We start from the raw sequence: 25222 nt of genomic DNA on the forward strand, positions 1-25222 counted from the left end.
ACAAATTCAAGCAGTTTAGCTTGGTTTGATGGCTTGTGATCCTGATTATATTCCAGAGGTTTTCAATTTGGTAAAGTCAAAGAAACACATCATTTTAAGTGGCCTCTTATTTTTTTTCCAGAGCTGTGTATTGAAATTTTAATATTTAACCATTTAACCTTATAAGGCTTATTATATTTACAAAGCTATTTTAATTAATGCTGTAATTATTCTGAAACTTATGTACAGTATATACTAATATGAATGGACGTTTGACTTGCTGGTAGTGGTGATTAAATGGTTAAATGGATTTTCTCTAAGACTGAACTCTTTTATATGATATGTGGTTCTTAAAAATCTTTGAACCTATATTTACATAAATTAAAGAACACACCTTCATTAGATCACTTTCTGCTGAGTGCTCTACAGTACGGCTCGAATCATCAGCCTCTCATCTGTAATCTTTTGCCATGCTGGTTTGCAGGCACAGGCTAATGGCATCAGAACCTGAGCATTTTATGAGGGGCAGATATTGGGCATGATATTTTGACCCGCAGACAGCAAAGCGCAGCTTCATTTCCTGAGCCGCGGCCAATAAATAAACTCTAAACACTGCAATCAACAGGCAAGTATGAGGAAATTCTTGTGAGACTCCCAAATTAATCACTCTGATTTCCAGAGTCCACGCAGAGAGATGGAATTAATGAATGGAATTATTCATAACATGTATATCTCAGACTGTTCTTAATAAACATTGTTTTTGTAAGGATGAAGTAACAGTTTCGCTCCAGGCCACTAATTACGAACTAGAGCAAAAGAGGTTAAGTAAGCTCCTCTAGCTAATTACTCCACATCTTTCACGGTGGGTCTATACCCTGGTGTGGTTATAAAAACTCCCTCAATAGCCAACACTGGCTAATACTGCGTATGTCTTACTGCTGGTTAAAATGACCAAAAGAAAGTGGTCTTCATGTATTTTTTAAGCATACTATGCTAAGAACCGTCCTTTTCTGAGAAAAAAGCTGACCCAGCTGTTTTTTATACCATTGCCCCTGTGATTATTAAATTAGGCTTAGGCATGGTAAGTGATCCATTGAGGTAGAAAGTTGAAATAAACATGATTAGCCTTAATTTAACAAAGATATAAATATAGGCCAGCATGCCTGATGACTTGGGCAAAATTGCTCATCAGATCTTCTTTACAATCTTTCTCTAATTACTTAATTACAAAACTGTGTAGGTAGTCAATGTAGAATCAATGGATAGAATGAACAAAAGCTTAAAATAAAACAACTATGAATAATGTGGATTCTAATTCTGTGTCAGTAGGCAACACAGGAATGCAAACCTGTGTTTTAAAGCAAACATCTTTGAAGTAAATTTAGTGTGAAGAATCAGTTTTATTATCCCATACAGTAAATACAAAAAGACTTTAAACATACACACCCATGGTGGAAAACATTATTGATCTGATGAAATGCAGGAAAGTCTGAGAATCATCATTTGATCAAATAGTCTCATAAGATATCATACAGGCAGTATATGAGTGCATGGAACATCATAAGACTGACCGTGGGTGCTGTCAGCATGAAACAGATCTGAAACATCTACATTTACAGAAACACAGTGACATAATGACAGTAGCAGACCGCAACTATGAACTCCATCTAACTGAGAGCGCTCAGATCAGTTCCAGATGCACTCGTGGTGAAATGTGTGTGCGTTTATGTGTGTGTGGGCCAGAGCAGTTGCCTTCATGAGGTCCGCACACACAGGCACACTGAGAGGACACTTACAGAGCCATTCTGTAGCCACTCTAAATTCTCGAAGACTCTTGCAATTCTGTAGCAAGTGGTGCACTGGCTGGAATCTTCTCTCTTCTTGACATGCTAACAACAGAAAAACAGTAAACAATCAATTTCACCTTATAAATACCTAATAAGAGTTTAACTTACATCACGTTTCACCTCCCAATTAGCCTTTTTAGAGTATCAATCATGCCTTTTTACCCTTCATAAATGCCAATGCTTTAATAGTTTTTCACCCTTACTTGAGTTACATGCATATACTGTATCTTACATATTAGTTACACTAAATATAATTTATAGGAGGTACTAAATATTATGAATTAAAATTAAGCCAAGATTTTAAAAGGTTTACACTCCTGTTATGTTGCAAAATTACAAATAACAGAAATATAATTGTAATCATTTTGAAACATGAAGAATTCACTGCAGGGCTTAATTTGATTATATCAGGTATGTTAATATATATTTTTATTACAAATAATAAGTTTCAGTCAATTTGACTCAGTATTGACAACAGAGGCTTACAGTATAAGCATAAAATATAACTTTTTGATTCGTTTTTGTAAACCATTGTCTGTAAGGAGTGACCATTTAATGGCACTAAATATTGGTTACATTACTCAATTTAAATATATTTATTTTAGTTAATTTTAGACTGATAAACATAGTTAAATATGAGTCAATCTAACTGTACATATCAGGGAAATACTGCGGTTCCTTATACTTAACAATAACACAAGGGTTAAATAGATAGCTACAATCTCTCCTTATTACTTGATTAACTAATGCAAACAAACGCAATTCTCACAGCAAATCTGATCAAATTACAACACATATCAGATTGAAAATAATAATATTATTATTTAACCATTTTAGAAAGTGATAGCTTTCTAAAAGTAGCTTTAGTAATACTAGTTCCTGTATTGTCATTTAAGTATTATACTTTGAAAAGCAATTTTGATAACATTTCTGGCAGTATAAGAATGTCCCAGGTAAATCACTTTATTGTTGATATTTTTCATTAAACATGCTTTTAAACCAATTTTTTTAATCCAATTGTTTGGCCAGTGAATTAATAGATATTCCCAGTTTCATAGATCTGACACATGACAGTGTCATGTGGATGCCAAAGGCCAGCACATCCCTCATCTGATTTCTATGAAGTGTGTCAGGGCATCGTTTCAAACTGCCGTTCATGCAGCATAGCTGATAGACCCTTCCACCCTTCCCTCCCAGCGGGACTGCGGTGGGATGCTTCCTCAGAGACCGCCAACCTCGTATGGCACCAGTCCCGGCTCTGCCTCAAGCCTGAAGTCAAGCTGCATGGTCCAGCTCTGGAAGCAGTGATTTACTGGGTATGCTCTCAGGGGACGGGCCAGTTTTTCTAAAGCTAAACTGTAGCTTATGACCCCACGTGCAGCAGCAGCTCAGGGATGTGATGGTTAAACTCAGGCAAGTTGTAAAAAAGAAAACTGTTTATTTGCATGGGAAGTTAAAAATCTATGAGATGTAGCTTTTGACAAATAGCAGCTCATTTATCAGCCGAGGAGAGAGGAAGGAAATGGGCCGCTATATGAAGCACGTTTAGGCTGATTGTTTATACATATTTTCTTCAAGTAAAAGGAATGATTTTAGCTTATAAAATAAATCGAACATTAACTTGTTGAGAAAGGAAAACAATGGATAATATATGAGGATATGTCAAATATACTGTATGTGTATTAACTACATGACTGATTATCATGGGCAGTGATTTCAGTGAGTTTCACTGTACTTGGTGAAAGAATAAAAAAAAAACTCATTGACATGAAACACATTTATAAACAGGCCAATAGGCATGCCCTTCATTCTTTATTAAAAGTGCTCTTTTCCCTTCTTTTTTAGTTTTTTTTTCTAAGTAGAGGGTTTGATGTGTCAAAATTATCTTACAATAACAACTGACCATACAACAAAGATTTGGCAGATGGTAAATTCTACAGAAATTATAGAATTATGGGTTAAATAGTCTGAGCCTACAGAAAACAGAGGGCTAGGAGGTGCTGGTGTTCATACCTTACTCCTATACAGTCTGTCCACACTGGGCCTGACCTCATTTTTATGCTGGGTCTCCCAAACTCCAGTGGCTTCCTCTTACCGAGAAAGCCAGCACGGTTCTGGGCTGAGGGATGCTGGGGGCCCAAGTGAAAGTCAGCTGGAATGAAAACAGAGTGAGTCACATTCTGTCGCTATCCCAATACACAGGACACAGAGGGACATGGGTGTGTGGTTACATGCCGATGACATATAATGGACCTGATCCTACTGCATATGTTTAATATTATTTATGAGAAAGGTAGAATTCCACTGTAGAAACCTAAGACGGTTTATATAAACACTAAATTTCCCTATTCTGTAGTGATATGTTTTATATCTACCTCCAGTCTACAAAGGTTAGTGCATTTAGTTGTTATAATGCAGGGACGTATGTCAAGATTACAGTATGTTAATGATCATACCAGACAGCGGATATGTGATTTCTCTTGTCATGATTCTTTCGCTTAGTGCTTTCCTCTTGGCTTCTTTTGAGGCTTTCCAGTTGATTAGAAACTGTCTCGATAGCTCATTTATCTCTTTACCATCAAGGTCCTCTAGATATTAAAAAATATACAATTTAGTAAAGCCATGCAATCACAGTAATGATCTACAACAATACTGAAAAGAATCGAAAACCTAAAAAAGATATATTATCAGTATATTAGTATATTATCAGTATATTATCAGTGTAATCAGTGCATAAAGGTGCCACATTCTCACCTAGCTTCCTGCAAATGGTTATTAGTCTGTCTCTGTATTTGGGTTTGTGACAAACAGGATTTCCACGCAAATCCATTCGATTCAGTTGAGGCCACTGAGAGAAAACCAGCTCCAGCTCCTGTAGGTGGAACATTACTTTTCAGAAAAAAAAATTAAATACTAAATTCTAGGGTTGGACAATTACTTGAAAATAAAGCAAAACCAACATTTAGAACCTCTAATCGATATAAAAAAACTATGTAACCTTGCATAAGCTAAATATTGTCTGTAATTTGTTTTTTTCTCTTCCGTTTTTAATTCTCCTTAAAATGATGCTGCTATGTTTATAGTCATGTGACTCCACCCCATCCGGTCTGCAACATGGATCATGGAGAAAAAAATCATACTGGAGAACTCAAGCAGCTTGTACCAAATAAATGATACAATTTCAAAACTACAAATCCAGAACTACTCAAGTCTTGACATTTATTTCAGAGAAAAAATATACAAAATCACTTTAATAATTGGCACTACACTCTACACTAAAAATAAGGGTGCTACAAAGGATTCTTGGGGCAAACCCATTTAACAACCATTTTTGGTTGCATTAGGAATCATATTTGTTAAGGAGATGTAATGAATACCATGTAATGACTTTATGCATTAAATGTCTCTTCTCTCTTGTTTAAAAAGTTTTCTTCACAGAAATAAAAATTGTTGTTTAATTGCTTATTTCCTTTCTATCACCTACATTCCTAAGAGTGTAGTTCAAAATACACGCTACACAAGCCAAAAATCTGCATTTCCAAAAAGCCTGGAACAGCTTTAGTTACTTAAGAAAGTGAAGGCGTAAACAAGCCATCAGCTTGCTTTAATAAATACTGTCACTCGGACTAACAAGTTCCCTGGGGCGGTTGCCCTCCAGCGTGTTGCCCAGAGTGTATGTTTATCTAAAGACACATTAATCCAGCCTGGAAATATGAATACTCTCTGGACACACTCTGATTGTTCGTTGCCTTCCTGTCTCAACCAAAGTGCTTCCACTTTTCAGTCCACGTGCAATCAGCTCTAGCGGGACCCCGGCGAGGCCGCATGCTCGCAGGCTTTGATAAATGATCGTGTCAGGCCCGTCACTCAGAGGGCTTGGCTGGGAACTGCCCAGCACCAAATTGCTCTCCCATGCGCACGAGTGCTGAATGCACTCCTGACTGGGGTCCTCTCCAGCCCCGCGGTGGACTAATGATGGCCAGTTATGAACCTGTATTTGACCAGCCCTTCGATCCTCCGTCCTCAGCCGTCTGGCCACGCGCCACTAACGGCCTCTGCAGATACCCATTTGTCACTCGCCTGACTGCTTGTCATAATCTCTTTTAAAAATCCATAATGTTTCCACTGCATTCCCACTGAACTGCGCAAAAAAGAAGAAGAATCGACCCTTTGGGTGCTGTCTTCTCTGGATCAATAGTGGCCGAGGGGTTATATAAATTAAAGGAGATATCTGCTAAACATGAAAGCTTCCTTTGACACATGTATCACAATTACCTGCAGCGGCAGCAATGGTGCTGAGAGGTGGCCCTTGGCCTGTGTGGAGAACTCACTGCCGCACAGCACACTTACAAGGTTTTAAGACCTACTTCACATTTCTTCACATCTGTCAGATTTCACATATCAAACTCAGAAAAAAAAAAATATATATAGCTTCTCCTGAAGACATCGGTCTTATAGCCTTTCCTGAAACTAAAGCTAAAGCTTATGATCCTCAGTACACCCTAGGAAAGTGTTAAAGAGTTAAAGATGAAAAGTATCAGTTGTTTAATGTGGAGAAAATAAGTCTACTGAGGAAGGAGGAAAACTTGTGCTTGTTTGAGCTGTCAGCAAAGGTGGTCCCTGGAGACTAGCCCACTGATTTGTTGAATAATTCTGACTCTGTCCAACTCTGTAGGCCGAGAACTGCTGGCAGGATTTGCAAGATCAAGCCTTTTTAGCATTCGACACTCAGCGTCATTTCAGCTAAAGATAACCAACTGCATGTTTTCTAGTATAATACAGTATTGCAAATAAACAATGTCATTTACATTGTGTTTAGTCACTTGAGAAAAGTAAGAAATGTAGTCTTTTACCTGCATGTCCTGTAGCTGGTTGTCAGCAGCATATAAGTGGGTCAGATTGTTAAGAACTGCCAGGTCGTGTATCTCATCAATGTTGTTGTTATTAATATTCAAAACACTTAACGAGCCCTAAAAACAACAATTAGAGTGGGTATTAGAATTTGTTTGAACGTTAAGCTTGAAATTTAATCCTCCACTAAAGGTTTAAAGAACATGCTGTTCTACTAAACGTAGCACTTTTGGCTTTTAACGTTTGGAAGACTCTTATACTCACGGCAATTTCATTAATTATCAAAATAAACAAAATTCTCACATTTACAGCTTGTTTACCTAAAACCCAGGCAGAAAACAGTTTCACGGCCACAGAGACCTCTTTCTCAACTATCATCTAAGCTTACACAAATGCGGCTCTATTACGCATCTTGTGTATATACGTAAGAGATGCCTCTATCTATGCTCACTACTTTCCAACAGTAAACCTTTAGGTAAATACAGATATGTGATGCATACCTATATGTGACATAGACATACGTATTGGGACCCAGGACATACAAATACTGTACACATGTTCATATTAACTTCTGAAGATATGTTAAATTTAGATATGTTCACAGCAAGAATCATACACAAACAAGAAGACCACAGCTCCAGTGTGGTCTGTGTGCAGCACTGAGGTTCTTACAGAGAGAGCGAGGATGGTGCAGGGGTCAAAAATCAGCTTTTCTCCAGGAGGTAGTCTCTGGCTCTCTATGTGCAGCTCCCTCAGTTCCTTCAGTTGCTCCAAACCCTCAACCACAGTGATGCTGTTGCCCCCCAGAAACCTAACACAAACAAACACATGCCTGCTGATATTTGCTCTTGATCTGTGGTTAACTGGAACTTACACTGCACAGATGCTCGATTTGTTGTATGAATGCATACTACAGGATTTAGCATCACAAATGTACTGTGTCCTACTTTTCACACCATTATATTCAGTAGCTAATAAGGGGTGCCCAGACCCAGTCAGGGAGGTCTACCACCCTGATGTTTGCGGTTCCAACACACGTGGCTTTAATATTCAGAAGCTTTGATTAAGTGGCTGCAAACAAATCTCCGGGAGAGAAGTTGGCTTTCCTTGGTCTATTAAAAACGAATCAGGATCGTTTGAGCTCCATATTGGCAATGCCATTAAAAAACATTTGCAAAGTACATTTGTACATTTTTACATATATGCATTATGTGAACATTAACAAATGTGAAGTTTATTAACCCTGGCATGATTATGACAGTTAGAGGTTTTAATATATATGCACAGGGCAACATAGACATAGAGTATGTAGGGAAATAATCTACCTTTTCTGTCCAAAACTATATACAGTAGGTTCACTCAGTTATCCTGGAGTGATTTTAAATACAATCGCAAGTGAAGTAAAAAGGGATATTGTGAAAAAAACTAATAAATAAACCTATAAACCTATAAATAAAGTTGAGTTGAGTAATTAAAAAACTAAAATGACCCTATTATTATAGCACTATTCATGTGGTTTACAGGATACATTTTTTTAAGGACAAGAACCTTTCTCTAATAATAAAGAGATAACAGGCCTTCTTTCAACATCAACAGTGTTACTTTCTAACTGACAATCAAATATAATTTTGTGTATCTTGGTTTACAAAACAGCTTGATTCACTATGTCACACAACATTTTTGACCAGGATCAGGGCAATATTTCCATACTTACAATTTAGAAAGACTCTGCAGGCATGATAAATTCTCTATGTGGGTGATTTGGTTGTTCTGCAGGTATAGGTGTGTAAGATTGGCGGCGAAACTCAGATTGCATATTTGTGTTATTTGATTGTCATACAGGTAGAGAACTGTAAGGTTCCTGCACATGGACAGATCATCCTGTAAGTGAACAGAAAATTAGAAAACTATTAGAATTCAGTTTAAGCAATTTAAGCAACTGAACACACTGAAGCAGACTAGAAGTGGCAAGTGGAATGACTTACAATATCATCTATGTTCTTGTTTGAAAAGTTGAGGTGTGTTAATTTCTTCAGATACTGTGGAAGGGAGCAGTTTTTTCTGTTTTTCATGTGGCTGCTAGATTTGGCAATCAGATCCATAGTCAGGCGGACCATGATGACTGCTGCTGTGTTTATCTGAAAAAAAAAAAAAAAAAATATATATATATATATGGTTATTGGATGATTAATAATAGAAAAATAATATTTCTTTACAGTCATTTTAAAACAAATAAGCTATCATATCAAAGCACTCAATTGTTTTAAACCATTTGAAATCATCAGCACATTACATTAATTTTCAGATCAGTTAGTTCCATAACAATAGAAGTAACAGAACTTTTAATCCTTATTCTTATGTTTCATTCTTTGTCTTTTAAATATACAGTATTGTTATTTTTTGTTTAATTACTTATTATAATGTGATTTGCTTTTATTTTGTCTTAATGTCTTTGCATTTAATCCTTGCTGATTAAAAGCACTTTGAATTGTCACTGTGTATGATAGGTGCAATACAAATAAACCCCCCTTGTCTTGATAATATATTATGGGAAAATGGATACAAAAAAGGTCCAAAATCACTGAAAACATGTTTTTTATTGTGCGTATTTCTCAGTTTAAAAAATGATGTTGAGTTACTTATCTGGGGGATTAGAAATAAAAATACTTTTAATACAAATAAACAATTAAACATTGGAATGGCCAGTATTTCCAGTCCCCATTTCATTTTATATATTATATACTTTTTTTATAATAAGTAAATCCTTTATTATGATAAAACAAGTGAACTAAACAAATTCACTGAGAAACCAGCAACCAAACGTGTCCTTCAATCTGTGTCCTTCAATAAGAACTCTTCATATTTTGTATGTTGTATACATGTTTATTTGTATTGTAATACAGTCCTTTACTGTAAAAAAAAAAACAGTTAACCTGTCTTTATTGATATATTTTTCACAAACGTCTATATTGAAACTGTCATGATTATATTTAGAAATCATAGTAAATCAGCCCCAGTGGACTATGGTCAAACTTTCTGTGATCATTCTTAAGAGGCAAATAAGAGGCCAAAGGTGAATTAGATACTTGCTCTAAAGGTGACAGTCCTAAGTTTGTGGTGAGGGCTAATCCATACCCATAGAACTAGCTGAATTCCCTTGAGGTCTGCATTATTTATTACCCTGGCCCTGGGACATCTGCTTGCTGTGTCTTTATCACTGTAATCTGATACATGCGAATGAAAGGTGTGAAAAGACAAGGTGTTTTTTCCATTCATTTCAGCAAACTGTTTTTGAACGCTGAAAAATCGTAGATAGAACACACATCAAGGTATGACAGCATGTCTTTTCTACACTTGATCTTACAGAATAAGGCTATGGGCTGACATGGGAAGCCCCCTAAAATCAATAAAAGTGGACCCTTAAGGGAAAATGATAAAACCTCTAAGGTTCAGCAGACACACACTAGTTTCTAGACAGACAATATTTTTTTATATAGCAATGATAAGAGAAAAATTAAATAGACAAATAATGTAACCAATAAACTCACAGTGATACTAATTTTCTTTGTTTAGGATATTTGGCTAACCTCCAAAACGGCAACTGGAAAAATAGAAAAATCATCTCCATCTCCATGGAAGTCAGTGTAAAAAAATCGTAGTATAATTTTCTGGTCTGTTCATCATGAAATACTGTATTGCAACAATGTAGCAGATAATTTTAATGTTTTATATTAATATCTCTCTCTATATATTTGGTTCTTATTTTATGTTTGACATTTCTGCCTTATCTTTATATTTTATATTTGTGCTGAATTAAGTCAATTAACTGAATTACTGTTTTAATGTGATTTAAAAAATTGGATAATCAAGATTGTACATCCTTGTACATGTATAATCTCCCAGATGGATTGGCTTGTGCTGTTAAAACAATAAAGAACTCTTATGTGCAGTGATTGTCCTATACTGCACTTTTCCTTAAATATGGAGTTTTTTCACCTTTGATTAACATAAAAACTGATAACAAATGTAATATATTGTAAATATAATATAAACAATACTTAGCAGTATTGCAGAATAAAAAACACCTAAAGAGAATTACATGTACATGTCTTCAGATTTTTTGGGGCTTTTTTTTATGTAGAGTCACCTGGAATAGTTTCCTCAGCGTCTTGAAGGCGTTTCTGGAGGTCCTGAACAATAATTTCTGCTTTTCCTTCACACTGTGAAGCTCCAGCTCATCCCAAATCACCATCTCAGTTGATCAGGTTTAGGTCAGGGGATTGTGGAGGACAAACACTTTTTTATTACATACATAATTTCAAGTGTCCCTTAATAGTTGACCTGTCTTTAATATTAATCTAAAATGTTGAAAACATTAAATGAGAAGGCGTGTCCAGACGTCTGACTGATGTTCTAATTATATTTTACCTATTTAAACTAGTCAAAGCATTTAACTGCTAGTTGACCTGTATATAACCTGTGTGTGAAAAAGTAACTGTGAAACCTTAAAACAACCTAAAGAACAGCTATCAGACTCTGATTACATGAGAAGGGGAGAAAGGAAAAGCAGCTAGAGCGGAGAGAGAGGAGAATTTTGTAGGAGAATATATATTCACGAGGCCGCTTCAGCCTCGTTAGTTATATCAGTAACTCAGGCTGATAGTCGGGCTGAGATCTTCAGTAACTCTCTCGAGCCTCAGACCATTAGTTAGCAATTAGCATAGCTCAGCTAACGCTAACCCGTCGAGCCAGTCTAAACAGAGCTGAAGAGAGAGAAGCTCTTTTTTATCTACTTACTGTAGTTTTTTCTTCTCCTCAGTCTGAGATCATCCACAGCTCCTCTACACACCCGCGCAGCCCCCCCACACCCCGTGCTGTGTTTAGGAAGTGGGGCTGCTGCTGTTGTCATAGATACGGAACGCGGCACTACAGCCAGCCAATCAGATGACAGAGTGGTCAGAGCGCCTGTAGGACTCATAATTATTATTATTATTAATAATAATAATAATAATAATAATAATAATAATAATAATAATAATAATAATAATAATAATGAGAATAAGAATAAGAATAAGAAGAATGATAATAATAATAATAATAATAATAATAATAATAATAATAATAAAAGAACCGAATATATATTAGACAGCACTGACACATAAAACAAAACAAAAGAAAAAACATCTAATAATAGATTTTTGTAGAATTTAAAAAAAAAATATTGTTTATTTAAAAAAAAGAATGGGAGATTTACTCAGTATCACAATACATACTTATTATTATTATTACTATTAATGTGAAGATAGTCCCAGAAAAACAAAATAATTAATTGGGAAATGCAAAATGTACAAGCAACTGAAGAATGACCTATTTTTTGAAGAATGATTTTTACTAATTTCGCCATTTGTGGAAAACAGCTCTCACTATGGTTTCCTGGAGTCCTAAAACTTTAGAAATGGCTTTAAAACCTTTTCCAGACTCGTAGATATCAATTACTTTCTTTCTCATTTGTTCGTGAATGGTGCAGTTGTAACCAGAAAGTGGTTTATGGTCTCTTAGCATAAGTCCCTTTAAATAGCTATTGAAATTAAAGATATTATTTTGGTATCCTTCATTTAAAAACAAAGATGGTAGTGCACTAGTACAATAAATAAGTAAGTGAGTAAGAATAAATTCTGTTAAAGCTAACTTTAAATGTTCATTTTAGTAGCAAATTAGGGAAACAAAAGACACATGGGTGAACTAAAATGATAAGTTCTATTCATTCATACATTTCACACTAAGAAATTTTCAAAAGCATACCGTGTTGCTACCAAGCAGGCCTAATGTCAGTAACTATTAGTAGCCTATTTTAATCATGGTAACTGGATCCAAAAAAAAAATAATGGTTCACACACTGTGTTAAACAGTTTGGCAGATATTAATTGGCTCAGTGCATTAGAATATTCCTTTAGTCAATATTACAGGTATGAAAACAAACATTTCTTCTGTATGTACTGGCTCTATATATTCAACTCTAGTTACAATTAATCTGAAGATTGTAAGACATTTCTTGGTCAAAAAACTAAAAAGTGTTCAAATTATTCCATGAACTCATTGAGGTAGAGTTTGTTTACGTTTTTGCTAAATAGATAAGACCTCTACTTAGATGCTATATTATTATAATAAAATAGTAAATAAAATGTAAAACAAAATAATTCCCCCTTAAAGTTCAGAAAAAATAATTACTTTTTCCCTTGTATCAGAAGAAGTTAAAGGAAGGGCCTGCACTGGAAAGTCTTAGGAGTTAAAACTGTTAGGGCCACACTCTGGGCTCCCCTTGAGGCCGAGGCCTAGAAGAGACAAGGCCCAAAGGTATTTACCTTCAGTAATCAGAGCTTATGTTTATCAGCCTCAGCATTCATAGCGTTCTTTCTCCTTCTCTCTCATAGTGAGCTCGAATTGCATTCTGTAATAATGCGTATCATTCCTAATGGTAGCATGGGGGGAGCGATGCAGTGACCCGTGTGTTGTTATATAATGTCAAGGAATGAGCTTCCTGAGCCTGAGTGACTCGCCTCCATTTATGCATGCAGAGCACTTGGCAGGGAGGAAATGTGGCTCTAGTGGGAGGAGTCCTCCCCCTTCTTTTGAGGCTTTCCTTCAGGGCACCCAGCATGTTTCAGCCCCTCACTACCATGCTTGTGGAGAATATTCTGTGATCCAAAGTAAACATTGGCGCTACCAAAATTCTGAGGACCGACGCAGGGTCATTTGTCCCACAGGCTGCAGTGTAGGTACCTGGTGATAAATTGCTGTCCTTGATTAGTTATACTTATCAGTCTGATGGGCTTTCTGAATTGCTTTTTTATCAGCATTCAACCCAACTATTTATTATCCCTCCATATTTTCTTTGAATTCTGCAAATGAAGTAGAATTCCAGCGGTAATTTAAGCAGGCCTTCGTTAATGGAAAATATACCATAGAATGCGGTTAATATACTTGGCGGCTGTCAGTTCATTTGTGTAAAATGTAATTTGCTTTGCTTTTTAAACGGGTTAGTCCTCATTTACATTCGCCTGTGTTTTTCCTCTTTTAGTGAAGCATAAAAATACTCATGTGGTGATGATCATAAGCCTCATTTGTGATTCCAATGAGTACTTTGTGGAACATTTGCATGATGATTTTTAACAACTGCAATTGAGATTATTCCCTTTTACAATCACAAAACATACAGTTTCCAACGAAAACCTTCAAGCTTGGGAAAAATGCAGATTAGTTAAAATGAGCTTGTGATGTAAAGAATATTTTCCCTTTTTTAAACATATAATTGAGGCTTCCAATGAACAAGTAGCATGTGTACAATGTAACTTAAAAAATAGAGCCTACAATTTTATTTATTGCACCTTTAAGCTGCAACTTTTATTAGTAAAAAAAAGATCTAGGCTTTAAAGTCTGAATATAATCTTACAATTTTCTTAAATCTGTTAATATCTTGAGAGGTTTCTGCTTTAAAATGTGAACCATTATCCCATTCATATCCAGCATCTGGATTAAGAACAAATTAATGTTGCTGACAGGTTGTGTTCTTAAACTATAGTATTATATTGGTTATAATATACATCTCTGTATATAGAACATATAGAATATGCATGAAGATGCATGAAAACTGTGATAAAAAAACAGGGTTATTCCACCAAAAATGTGTTTCTGAACTCTACTTCTGAACTTTATTAATATGAACTTGTTTTCTTTGCATTATTTGAGGTCTGAAAGCTCTGCATCTTTTATGTTATTTCAGCCATTTTCCTTTTCTGCAAATAAATGCTCTAAATGACAATATTTTTATTTAAAAATGTTGTCCGTAGTTTACAGTATAAAACAACAAAGATCATTTTACTCAAATTTATGCCTATAAATAGTAAAATCAGAGAAACTAAATTTTTGTTTTCTTAATTTTTACAGATCTGTATATATTCAAATTGCGTTTGTTTTGTTATTTTGTTAAACATGAATAAAATCATGTAATCATACCAGAAAGACCAGACTTAATCTAGTAACATAAGCAAATATTTAACACTTATTCTACAGATTTCCTCATCTCAAGCAGAATGAGAACATATAGACCAAAGTCAGTGTAAAATTTTAATGTAGATATTAATGAAAAATCTTGTCCAAACCATGAACCTACACATTATGGCACGGGAGGAAAAAATCATTAGCTGAGAAAGGTGCAAGAGCTGTTGTCCGTAAAAAAATACAGGCACGCAGAGTGTCTGCAGCGACAGAGAGCAGACGTGCCGGCTGAATGGACTCCAGTGTGTCGGGCTTCTGCTCCTGTGATGCATCACTGACGCACCATAGACGTCCAGCTCAAAATCCTGAAGGATTGTGTACCAAAGTAAAGACAACCTGCCCTGAGCTGTCCTGACAGAGACATTCTGTACAGGGCAGCTTGTGTTTATCTTTGGGCCAACACAGCCACTAAGTTTGTTATTCCATTATGTAATGCTATGACTGCTCAGAATGTAAATGACGGCTCGATGGGTTTTGTTGTAGCGCGATGTAATCATGGTCTTTGTTAATGTGTTAAAATCTTGTTGTCAGAATTGTGTGATAGTCCTGCCCGTGGCAAAAAGCTCTGGGAGAGGAGTATGATCCAATTCTGTATTACTGTAAACCCAAGGAGAATAACTCATTTAAGTATTTGGAATTATCCAGAGTGAGAGGAAACACATTTAACAGACTCCAGAGTCAAAAAGTCATATGCAGTAGTTTATGCCAATTTCCCAGAACTGAACTTTCACAGAGTTAACTACTGCTCTCAAACAAAGACAAACACTTTCATACTACAAATATAAACAGTATATAAACTGTAAAAATACAACAAAAATATGCAGTCAAAAAGCTCAATAATATTTATTCATCTATTAACAGGTGATGACATTAACATCAGGGTGCATACTGATCAAATCAAAAATCCAATGCTGGGCATGCTAACATCGCACATATTTAAGGCCATCTTACTCCATTTTTTTAATAACTTGGCTAGTTGGTGGATGTGTTTACTTGATTGAAGAGTTTATCCTTGATGACTTGTGACATCAACCCATGAATGGCTTCAATAGTCGTTTTGCAGCTGAAAAAGCAAAAAGTGTGTGTTACATTTCACAACCTTGTAATTAGATTATACAATCAATCAACAAATAAATACAATCATATTTAGTTTAGGCAAATAATTATACACTCATACAAATAATGGAGCTTTAAATGGTTTAAGTGATGCCATAGCAGATTTTTGCTCTACAGAATGTCTGAAATAGAGGTGTGTAAGTGTTAGTAACCTCTAAATTGGTAAAGAACCTTCACATCAGCTGAAGGTTTATTATGTCTTGAAAAGGTTATTTTCACTGACACATGTTTATGCCTGTCATTATAAATACATTAGAGCTTGATATACAATGTTCTAGAAATAATTGTGATCATCAATATTACGGTCATCAAATAAAAATGATCACATTTTTTAATATAGTTTTTACAACTGATGTCACAAACCAGCTTTATCACATTAAAAATAACATAATAGAATAAACAATAACACCCTTTAAAAAGCCATGAACTTTTAATTAATTAAAAAATAATAATAATTAATAGTTTGCAAGGTATGCTTCTTATAGCAATTCATTTATTATTTAAACTAGCTTGCAAGTAAACAACTTTAGTAATACTGTGGTCAGCTAAATATTTTGGAGGTCATATCCATACATTGTACAATTGTAATCTCTATTACAAACAAGGTTCTTTATGGTCCTTTGAATGTGGTTCTTCTATGGCATTACTCAAAAAACCCTGTGTAGCACCTGACCATGAAATTGAAAGCAAAACCCCTGCTTTCACATTTTTATAATATAAAAATAAAGTATTATTCAAATAGTTCATAATATGAAACTATATTAAAATAAGCTTATGAAAGGAAAATAAGAAAGAATTTAAAATCAAACTCCCGTATCAGATGTTATACTAAATAGATATGATTTTGACAAATCAATTAAGAAGGTTTCAAACTGATCAAAAGTCATGTTAAAGGAAAATTATAAAACAATTTAATTCCTGACTTCGTTTACTCCACATATTCATCTGCTCAATTAACCTTATTTAGAAATAACAACTGCACAACATTCCCAAAATTAGAGTGAGCTATAGTGTTACCTGTCTCGTGTCGCTTTGGCTAGTTTGTCCTCAGACTTCCTGTCGTGTGTGTCCAATCCCAACATAAAGCTGCCTCTGCCCAGCTGAGCCTCTGCCTGCTCCAGCTTCTCCGACAGGTCAAACACCTGCCCCGTGGTGTAATCCGCATTCTAAACAGACAAGACCCATTAAGCAGAGCACTCCCCTCTACCTGGTCTGGCTTCATGCACAATTTCCACACAATGCCTCAGCTTTGACAACACACCTTTTCAGAACTGTTGTGAAATTCAAAAATTTGTTACAAAACATGTCCAAGTTGCTTAAGCCTCAGACTGTTTGCTGGACCCCCCCTTTAGAAGAGACTCTAAGTTTGCTAAAGGTGAGGCGGTGTGGTCCCCGGCTGAGGATTTACTGATAAAAAGAGGCTCAGTGACACAAGGCCTTAGACAATGGGGGACAGTATAATTGCTGACAACTTCTTCTTCAGCGGAGCAAGCCGTTCTTGACAACTAGTCAATTTATCTTCGTTCAGCAGCTCAGAGTCGGCTGTTTAAATGGTCTGCTGAAGGCGGTGAGCAAAGCTCAAGACGGAACACTGGAGCCGACAGTGTCAGATCCCTTTGGCTTTTAGTCGGTTTTAAAAAATGGAGCACCACACTGAACCACCGCAGCATCTATACATTCTGCTCATGAGTGAGCAATCTCTGTGCATGATAACTCACAAAAACAGGCAAAAAGGACAACACGATAAACCTTTTCTCTGTGTGACCCCATTTTAGGATTAAAATTATTTTGTGGATTATACTTAAGGTCTGCGTCCACACTGGAGTGTAGTAATAAAAATCTCCATGTTCGCAACGCTGTGATTAACAAACACATGAAGCTATTTTCTGCGCATTTTTGCAGAGAAAAGGCCCTTAATTAGCGTCACTCTCGCGACCCCTAACAACTGTCAAAATCCCCTTGGGGATAGCAAGGATAACAACCCCTGCTATATATTATTTCTTATTAACGATTTAAATTTTATTCATAATAATCACAATAAAAGAAATACAAGATCCAGCAAAGCTATACATGATATTAGAATTATTTTATTATTGACTGAAATTTGTTTAAAATTGTTTCAATATGACCAACAACAGAACTGATGATATCTGATGATATACTTATTGAAGTCTAAATAAATAAAATGTTTAGGTGATGCTGGACAAAATATCTGCATTTATTTAATTTTAATGCCTTTGTAAATCTAAAGAAATAAAAAGTCTTTAAAATACTATTACAGCTAGAAGGGGTTTAAATTTCTACATTTTGGAGATGTTTATTTTTCTGCATCTGCAGTGTCAAGAAGGAAGAGACTTTGAGTAACCAAAACCACGAAGGGAAACATGCTCAAATAGTCAGTCATATAACACAATATGACATACAGAAAATAAAAACATACAAATGAAATATTTCAGCTACAGTCATTGAGCCCCAATTCCAATATTGGTGCATCCCTAAATAATTAATTATTTTGCACTGTATTTTAATAATACACACTGGATGGCAAAAAGTTTTTTTTACAAAACAATTAAATAGAATTGTTCTATACAGCAGCAAAATGGTGTCACAAGCACCATGAGCCAAATTACTCTTTTTGATTACAGCCTACACGTATATAGAAATACACAAATCATTAGTTACATTAGCTATAAAAGTAAAATTACATACCGTAAGTAGACTTGATGAACTCAGAGTGTTAACCCAATATTTATTCCAGAGGAGCTCAAGTAGCTTACGGTCCAGAGAGGACTTGAAATACGTGACCTCAAGTGCATAGTACCTAATCAAAACAATTTTCACATCATTAGTTACAAACAAAAATACAAATAATAATTAATACAAATGAATTGCTTATAATTTACTTTTAATCACTGAAAGACTTACTGTTTGCAGTGCACTCCGAAGTCTTCAATTTTGTTAAGTGGGATTGTCTGGTACTCTGATGGACCCTCATCTGGGGGTTTGTATCCCTGAAAATTATTAAACATATTTGCATTATATATTGCATTTTTAAATTAGCTTTAAAATAAATTTAAGTAAAGGCTGGTAATTAAGTGAATATTCTTATGTTTTAATGCAGCTATAATTACGAAATGTGCTAGGATGAGGAAAAGTGAATAAAACAATTATTAATGAAATCACATTCTTTCACTTTAGAGTTGATGTCAAACTGTGTTTAAAGTGATTACATTCTCCATGACAGAAGAAGTTTGTACTACCTTTGGATATGTCCTAAAAGCTCCAAGATTCACTTTTCCTGCAGATATGGTGCGTGTAGGATCGATCTGTCATAAAAGGAAAAAGTTATTAATACCATAAAATGAGAAAAACAGCATTTCAGAGACATCCATACTTGAAGACAAACAAAACAGAGCCACTTGATGAATAACGAATTTATGAACTGCATACCTAATTACTATTTTCCCTTAGTGCCAGTCCTACAATACCCCTGAAGTGTAAGTAACATACTGTATACTGTTACAAAAGCAACATCCATTAATCAGACGCCACTACCAGTGTCACTTAGGCCATTTATATAACAGGGTCAGTCATGGATCACTGAGACTGCTCCACTGCAGCATTCACCATATATATGGAAATGGGATCATGCACAGATTGTGCAGAATTAACACAAAAAAGTAAGCATGAAATTGGATGTTTTCATACTGCACTTACCACCACAGCTACAAAGGGTTCCTGAAACTGCTGATTGAGCATTTGAGTGCTGACATCGATACCTGAGAGCCAGCAGCCGTAACCGGGGTGACTGTGGTACCAGCCAATGGCGTTTTCTAACCGACCCACCTACAACAGTCAGACAGGACTCAATTCAGAATTATGCTTAATAAAATACAAATTAAATTGAAACGTAACAAGGAAATATTCAAGCACATTTGAAATGTACTCCAGACCACAATACCATTTAAAAAATATAATTTATATTTGGTTATTATTATAAGGACTGAGTTTGAATGTAAAACATAAATGACAGGACATTAGGAATCATGCTTTCACTGAGCACAGGTATGTTAGGAACATTAGTATTCTACTGACTGGTCAACTTTTACAACATTCACATTCTGCACTGTATATGTTGAACAATATAGTATATAATTTATCATTGTGCTTAGGCCTGGACAATAATTCGATATCGGTATTTATCGCGATAAGAAATGTTTCAATAACGGTGATATCATTTTTGTGGTATATCGATATGTATTATTTACAGATCTGTCACGGACATGCGATTTACTGGCGTCAGCTCACCGCACAGCTGAACACAATCAGCTTCCGTAGCTGGACTATCTCTGTGCGTGATGACGTAATCACATAGGCACGTAGCCAGATAGGCTAGGCTAGGCTAGATTTGGCTAGGCTAGGCTAGGCTCGGGTCCGCTACGCATCTAAAATGCCTCGCGCTGGAGCCAAACGGAGCCGGCACGAGCGGATCCAAGGTTAAGGTAGGCTCGGTTTGCATCTGAAATGTTCCGCGTTGGAGTGGAACGGAACGGAACCGAGCCTAGCCTAGCCTCGGGTCCGCCCACGGGTCCGCTCGGTCCGCCCACGGGTCCGCTCGGTCCGCCTACGGGTCCGCTCGGTCCGCCCACGGGTCCGCTCGGTCAGCGGTCAGTCGCGGGTCCTCTCGGTCAGCCGCGGGTCCTCTTGGCTCCCAGCGCGGGACATTTTTGATGCAAAATGAATGCCCCTGCCGCTTCCACAAGTGATTAATTGAAGGAGGGAGGTCTAATTCAGTGGTGAGGATTTGGTTCGACTCTCGGAAGGTCTGCTAAACTTCAGTTTGCTGCAAATTGTGCCGGAGAGTGGAGCCGACCAGCAGCGGTAACGTTAAAACATCTAATCTGTTCCACCACCTCAATCAGTTCCACTACATACAATATTTTCCTTATACTGGCTGAAGCACTTTTATAGCTTATGTTGTAAGTTATTTAAGTTATTTAAAGTTTATGAATCCTTTAGGTTTGTTTATTTGACGGGGATATCATGTTCCTTTTATGTTCATAAAGAGTTGTATTTTGGCTGAAGCACTTTTGTAGCTTATATTGTAACTAAGTTATTTATAGTTGATAAAGCCTATAGGTTTGTTTATTTGACGGGGAAATTTTGTTGCTTTTATGTGTATAAAGGCTTCTTGTGTTCTTTATCCTAGTTGGAACACTTTTGTTTTGATCTGTTAAATTTGTTTACAAAAGACTAAGAAGCTCTGCTTCTATCCTAATTTTAAGTTATTTTTTATTGGTAATAGTTATATTGGCTTATGTTTGACAGGGATGTCATGTTTTTATTTTGCTATATGCAAATAAAATTGAGCATTGATTTATCTTGACTATTGTTTATTTCTTAAGTATTATAATGTTTTCGTGAAAGGAGGTTTCAAAGACTTAAATTAAGTAGACAGTAGTAGGTACTAGGGGTGTGCCATATCATATATCAGGATATTATACTCTGAAATATCGTGCCACATCACTCATCCCTAATTATCACATCAGGGTACTAATTTTTTTGCTGTTTTAAGCAAAAGGAAAAACTCACACATTTCTAATTTCCTATTAAATATTTACTAGAGACAGATTATATCTGTAAAGTGTCATTTATTTTACTTTAATACTGGATATATGGAGATATTTGGAGTGCATTATTATTATTAGTATCATGTAATTCTCAAATATTGACTTCTGTTATAAATCTGCTGAAATTATTGTTTTTTTTTAATATCTTAAAGGTGTGCAATATCATATCGTATACAATAATAAAAAAGTTTTTTGTTTTTTTGTCATATCGCCAAGAGTATCGTTATCGCGATAATACCATGAAATATTGTGATATTATTTTAGGGCCATATCGCCCACCCCTAGTAGGTACATATTTCCATTGCAGGGATTCTTAGCAGTTTTCTGAGGCCTTCTAAGTATTTATATCGATATCGGAATTATATCGTATCGACCGAAATTAAGGAATATATCGTGATATGAATTTTGGCCATATCGTCCAGCACTAATTGTGCTGTACATGACACTCGCATTTCGTAAATAATATATTCTGTATTCATGATTACAGCAATATTTATTTTACTTTTAGCTCTTCTTAGACAGACTAGTACACATTTCATTAGACAATTATCTGAAGAAACTTTACTGCTTTCGTTGTTGTGCTTAATGCCCTATCAGCATCTAAAATTATATTAATATATTCAAGCAGAGTCTGCAGTATATATGGTCATCACATATGGGCATGACATAAATCCACATATAGTTTGCTGTTATTGTCTTTATGTAACTGTTGTAATTGTAGAAGAACAAAATCTAAAATAAAATCACTATCAGAGCACATTAATATATGGCTACAAACAGATCACAAATCCAAAATGCCAAATAAACTGTAGCAACTGATTAATAATAAGGAGTATGCATATGTACAGCTCATGAAATAAAAGGAATCCAAAGATTTTTCACTAAAGCAAATCAAACTTACACAATCCTCCCCTTACTTTAAACACACGTCATCAGGAAACACAACCTTAATGCCTGAACTAAATTCTTTAGTTTTGCACTGTATTTTGGTATATTTTTTTAGTGTAGGCATTTCATTAACGGATACATGTCAGTCACTGACACAGACTCAGAAACTCAAATTATTAAATAAATGATTGCATACAAGTGCCATATATATGGAGGAAATAATAAAAGCTTAATCTTAAATATCAGTTTTATCAATATGTCATAGGGTGTTACCCATCTCTGCACCTTATCACAACACACACAGCTGTGTCTTATGTCTGCTTTATTAATCAAGCTCATTGTTCTGATTCTATATTTTGCCCTTAGTGTATTCTGTATTGCATAGTTTTCTTACCATATTACACCACGGTACTACTGTGCACATTTACTCAGAGGAAATTACCATAAAAGCCTTTTGACTTGAGTTGACTAAAGATTAGGGCTAAGACTGGTCTAAAACCAAAAATATTTGGAGTTGATTTTTCAGCTTGACAGTGTGACAAGAAGAAAACCTATCTTTTGAAAATGTACTAAAATTACTATAATAAGGAACAGTTTTCCTGCACCTCAGTATAAGGACATGGTATGATCAAATAATAATAAAAAAAATTAAGACAAGATGAAGTCCTATCTCATAATATAATTCAAACAGGAATTGTATAAAAGGTGTAAGCAGACACCAAATCAGCATTTTCTATTTGAAAAAATTGTAGACACACCTTATCATCCACATTGTAAATTAAATATAATCAATATTAATAAATATAGGATATTTTTGTTTACTACATTCCTATTCCTTGTGTGTCCATTAATTTTTTTTTCATGTCTTTAATATTAATCTACGATGTAGAAAATAAAATCAGCAAATCAGAATTATATAAAACGTGTAAGATGACCCCAGATCAGCATGCTTTATTTTATATACTTGATATATATGAGAAATACAGTACCGGTCAAAAGTTTTATTACAGCCCCCCTCTCCCCCTTTATTTTTGCTATTTGGGTTTTTTAGGTCCAGTTAATAAATGGTACAAAATCAAATGTACAACGTTTTGCAGTAAACTGCCAAAACAAATACATTTTGATTTTAATAGGGTAAAAAAACACCTAAAAAATATGAGTATATGGTAAAAGCATATTATAAAAAAAAAATCCTATATTGTATAAAAAAGCACAGCCTCTTTAGCTCAGCTTAACATTGGACTCAGTTTCATCAGTGATGAGAGAAGAGTTAAAGGTCTGACAGGTGAAGTGCAGTAATAAAGTCATTGATAAGATGAGAAAATAAAAAGGCATGAAAAAGGGGTGTTCCAGACTTTAAGCTATACTCCGCTGTGAACTGTGGGGTGTAAAGCTTAACCTACCTGTTTAGCATTCTCTATGTAGGCAGCCATGTACTCATAGGCTGCAGCCTGAGCGTTGACCCGGGTCTCTGTACCCTCCACAGGCAGTGCGAAGCTGTCCATGATCATCATGGTCTCTCCATCCACCTTCCCCAGCATCAGTCCCATCACCTCCAGGTTCCCCCCAGAGCGGGCGTGCATCACCATCTTCAGAAGAGCCAGGGCTGAGATCTTACAGTACTTAAAGTAGTGGTGGCTGTAAACAAGAGCATAGCACACAATGATACATACACATCTCTCAATCACAGACAGAAAACACACAAAACACAGACCCAGACAGAAATCCAACACACAATCCCAAAACACAGACAGAAAAAAACACAAAGCAAAACCAGACAGAAAAAAACTAACAAAAAAAGACAGACAGAAAAAAACACAAAAACAAACACACAACTCCTAAAATACAGACAAAACACACAGACACAGAGAGAAAACACACAGACACAGACAGAAAACACACAGACACAGACAGACAACACACAGACACAGATAGAAAACACACAGACAGAAAACACACAGACACAGACAGAAAACACACAGACACAGACAGAAAACACACAGACACAGACAGAAAACACACAGACACAGACAGACAACACACAGCCAGACAACACACAGACAGACAACACACAGACAGACAACACACAGACAGAAAACACACAGACAGAAAACACAAAGACAGAAAACACAAAGACAGAAAACACACAGACAGAAAACACACAGACACAGATAGAAAACACACACAGACACAGACAGACAGCTAGTCATCACTGCGATATGTTATAAATCACGGGAGCGGGGCTCACTCTTTAGTCCATGGCTTGGCTGCGAGTATCTCCTGCTGTTGTTTTTTGTCGTATTTGTAGATCTCGTCGATGCTCTGAACTTCCTGAATGCTGTTGGACAGCTCCCAGGTCTTCTGGGCTATACTGCTGCTGCTGCCGGCCATAACTAACCTACAGCTAGCTCACCGAGCCTAGCACTGCCTACAGACAACCAGCCCACAGACCCTACAGACTACTGCCCTCAAAACTACAGACCAGGATCAGACGCAGGACCGCGGCGGAGCTCAGCTGCTCCTCAGGACACTGTTTTTACAATTATACACACTCCTGGATTCAGATTAGCCAGATTAGCTACTAGCTGCTGCTGCTGTTGTTGGGGCTTCTTCTACGGCAAATGGCCGTTGCGACCAGGGTTGCCAAAAGAGGCCTAAAAACTCCCCGTGTGTAAAGCGCGATCTTAGATCATTGTGACTTGAGGAACAGTGAAACATAAAAACTAATTTTAATTGGTATTTCTGGAACTAAAACTTATATGTACAAGAGGAAAACGTACATACATTAAAATAAATATTTGTCGTTGAACAAATGTAATACAAGTGTTGTATGCAGCAAAAATATACAAAAAGAGA

At 35.9% G+C, this 25222-nt stretch overlaps 2 protein-coding genes across 3 annotated transcripts; both read right to left on the minus strand.

Annotated features, from left to right (window-relative positions):
* Nucleotides 1-1359: 1359 nt before the first annotated feature.
* Nucleotides 1360-11588, minus strand: ppp1r42 (protein phosphatase 1, regulatory subunit 42). Of its 2 annotated transcripts, XM_049486390.1 has the most exons (10): nt 11475-11578; nt 10825-10929; nt 8663-8815; nt 8392-8558; nt 7350-7488; nt 6680-6796; nt 4581-4698; nt 4283-4414; nt 3840-3978; nt 1360-1868 (listed from the first exon to the last, which is right to left on the minus strand). In XM_049486390.1, exons 2-10 carry the CDS (start codon nt 10927-10929, stop codon nt 1796-1798), a joined length of 1143 nt encoding a protein of 380 aa, XP_049342347.1. In that variant the 5' UTR covers nt 11475-11578; the 3' UTR covers nt 1360-1795. The 2 variants fall into 2 exon arrangements, with proteins under 2 accessions (XP_049342347.1, XP_007248983.3); XM_007248921.4 differs by lacking the exon at nt 10825-10929 and having other exon boundaries at nt 11475-11588.
* Nucleotides 11589-15551: 3963 nt separating this feature from the next.
* On the minus strand, nt 15552-25005 carry cops5 (COP9 signalosome subunit 5). The gene is made up of 8 exons (XM_007248917.4): nt 24615-25005; nt 23770-24004; nt 19566-19694; nt 19109-19174; nt 18774-18859; nt 18558-18669; nt 16866-17014; nt 15552-15795 (listed from the first exon to the last, which is right to left on the minus strand). The coding sequence occupies exons 1-8, from the start codon at nt 24755-24757 to the stop codon at nt 15705-15707; spliced, it is 1011 nt and encodes a 336-aa protein (XP_007248979.1). The 5' UTR covers nt 24758-25005; the 3' UTR covers nt 15552-15704.
* Nucleotides 25006-25222: the final 217 nt, after the last annotated feature.

The sequence above is a fragment of the Astyanax mexicanus genome, chromosome 1, assembly GCF_023375975.1.
Source record: "Astyanax mexicanus isolate ESR-SI-001 chromosome 1, AstMex3_surface, whole genome shotgun sequence".
Lineage (NCBI taxonomy): Eukaryota > Metazoa > Chordata > Actinopteri > Characiformes > Acestrorhamphidae > Astyanax > Astyanax mexicanus.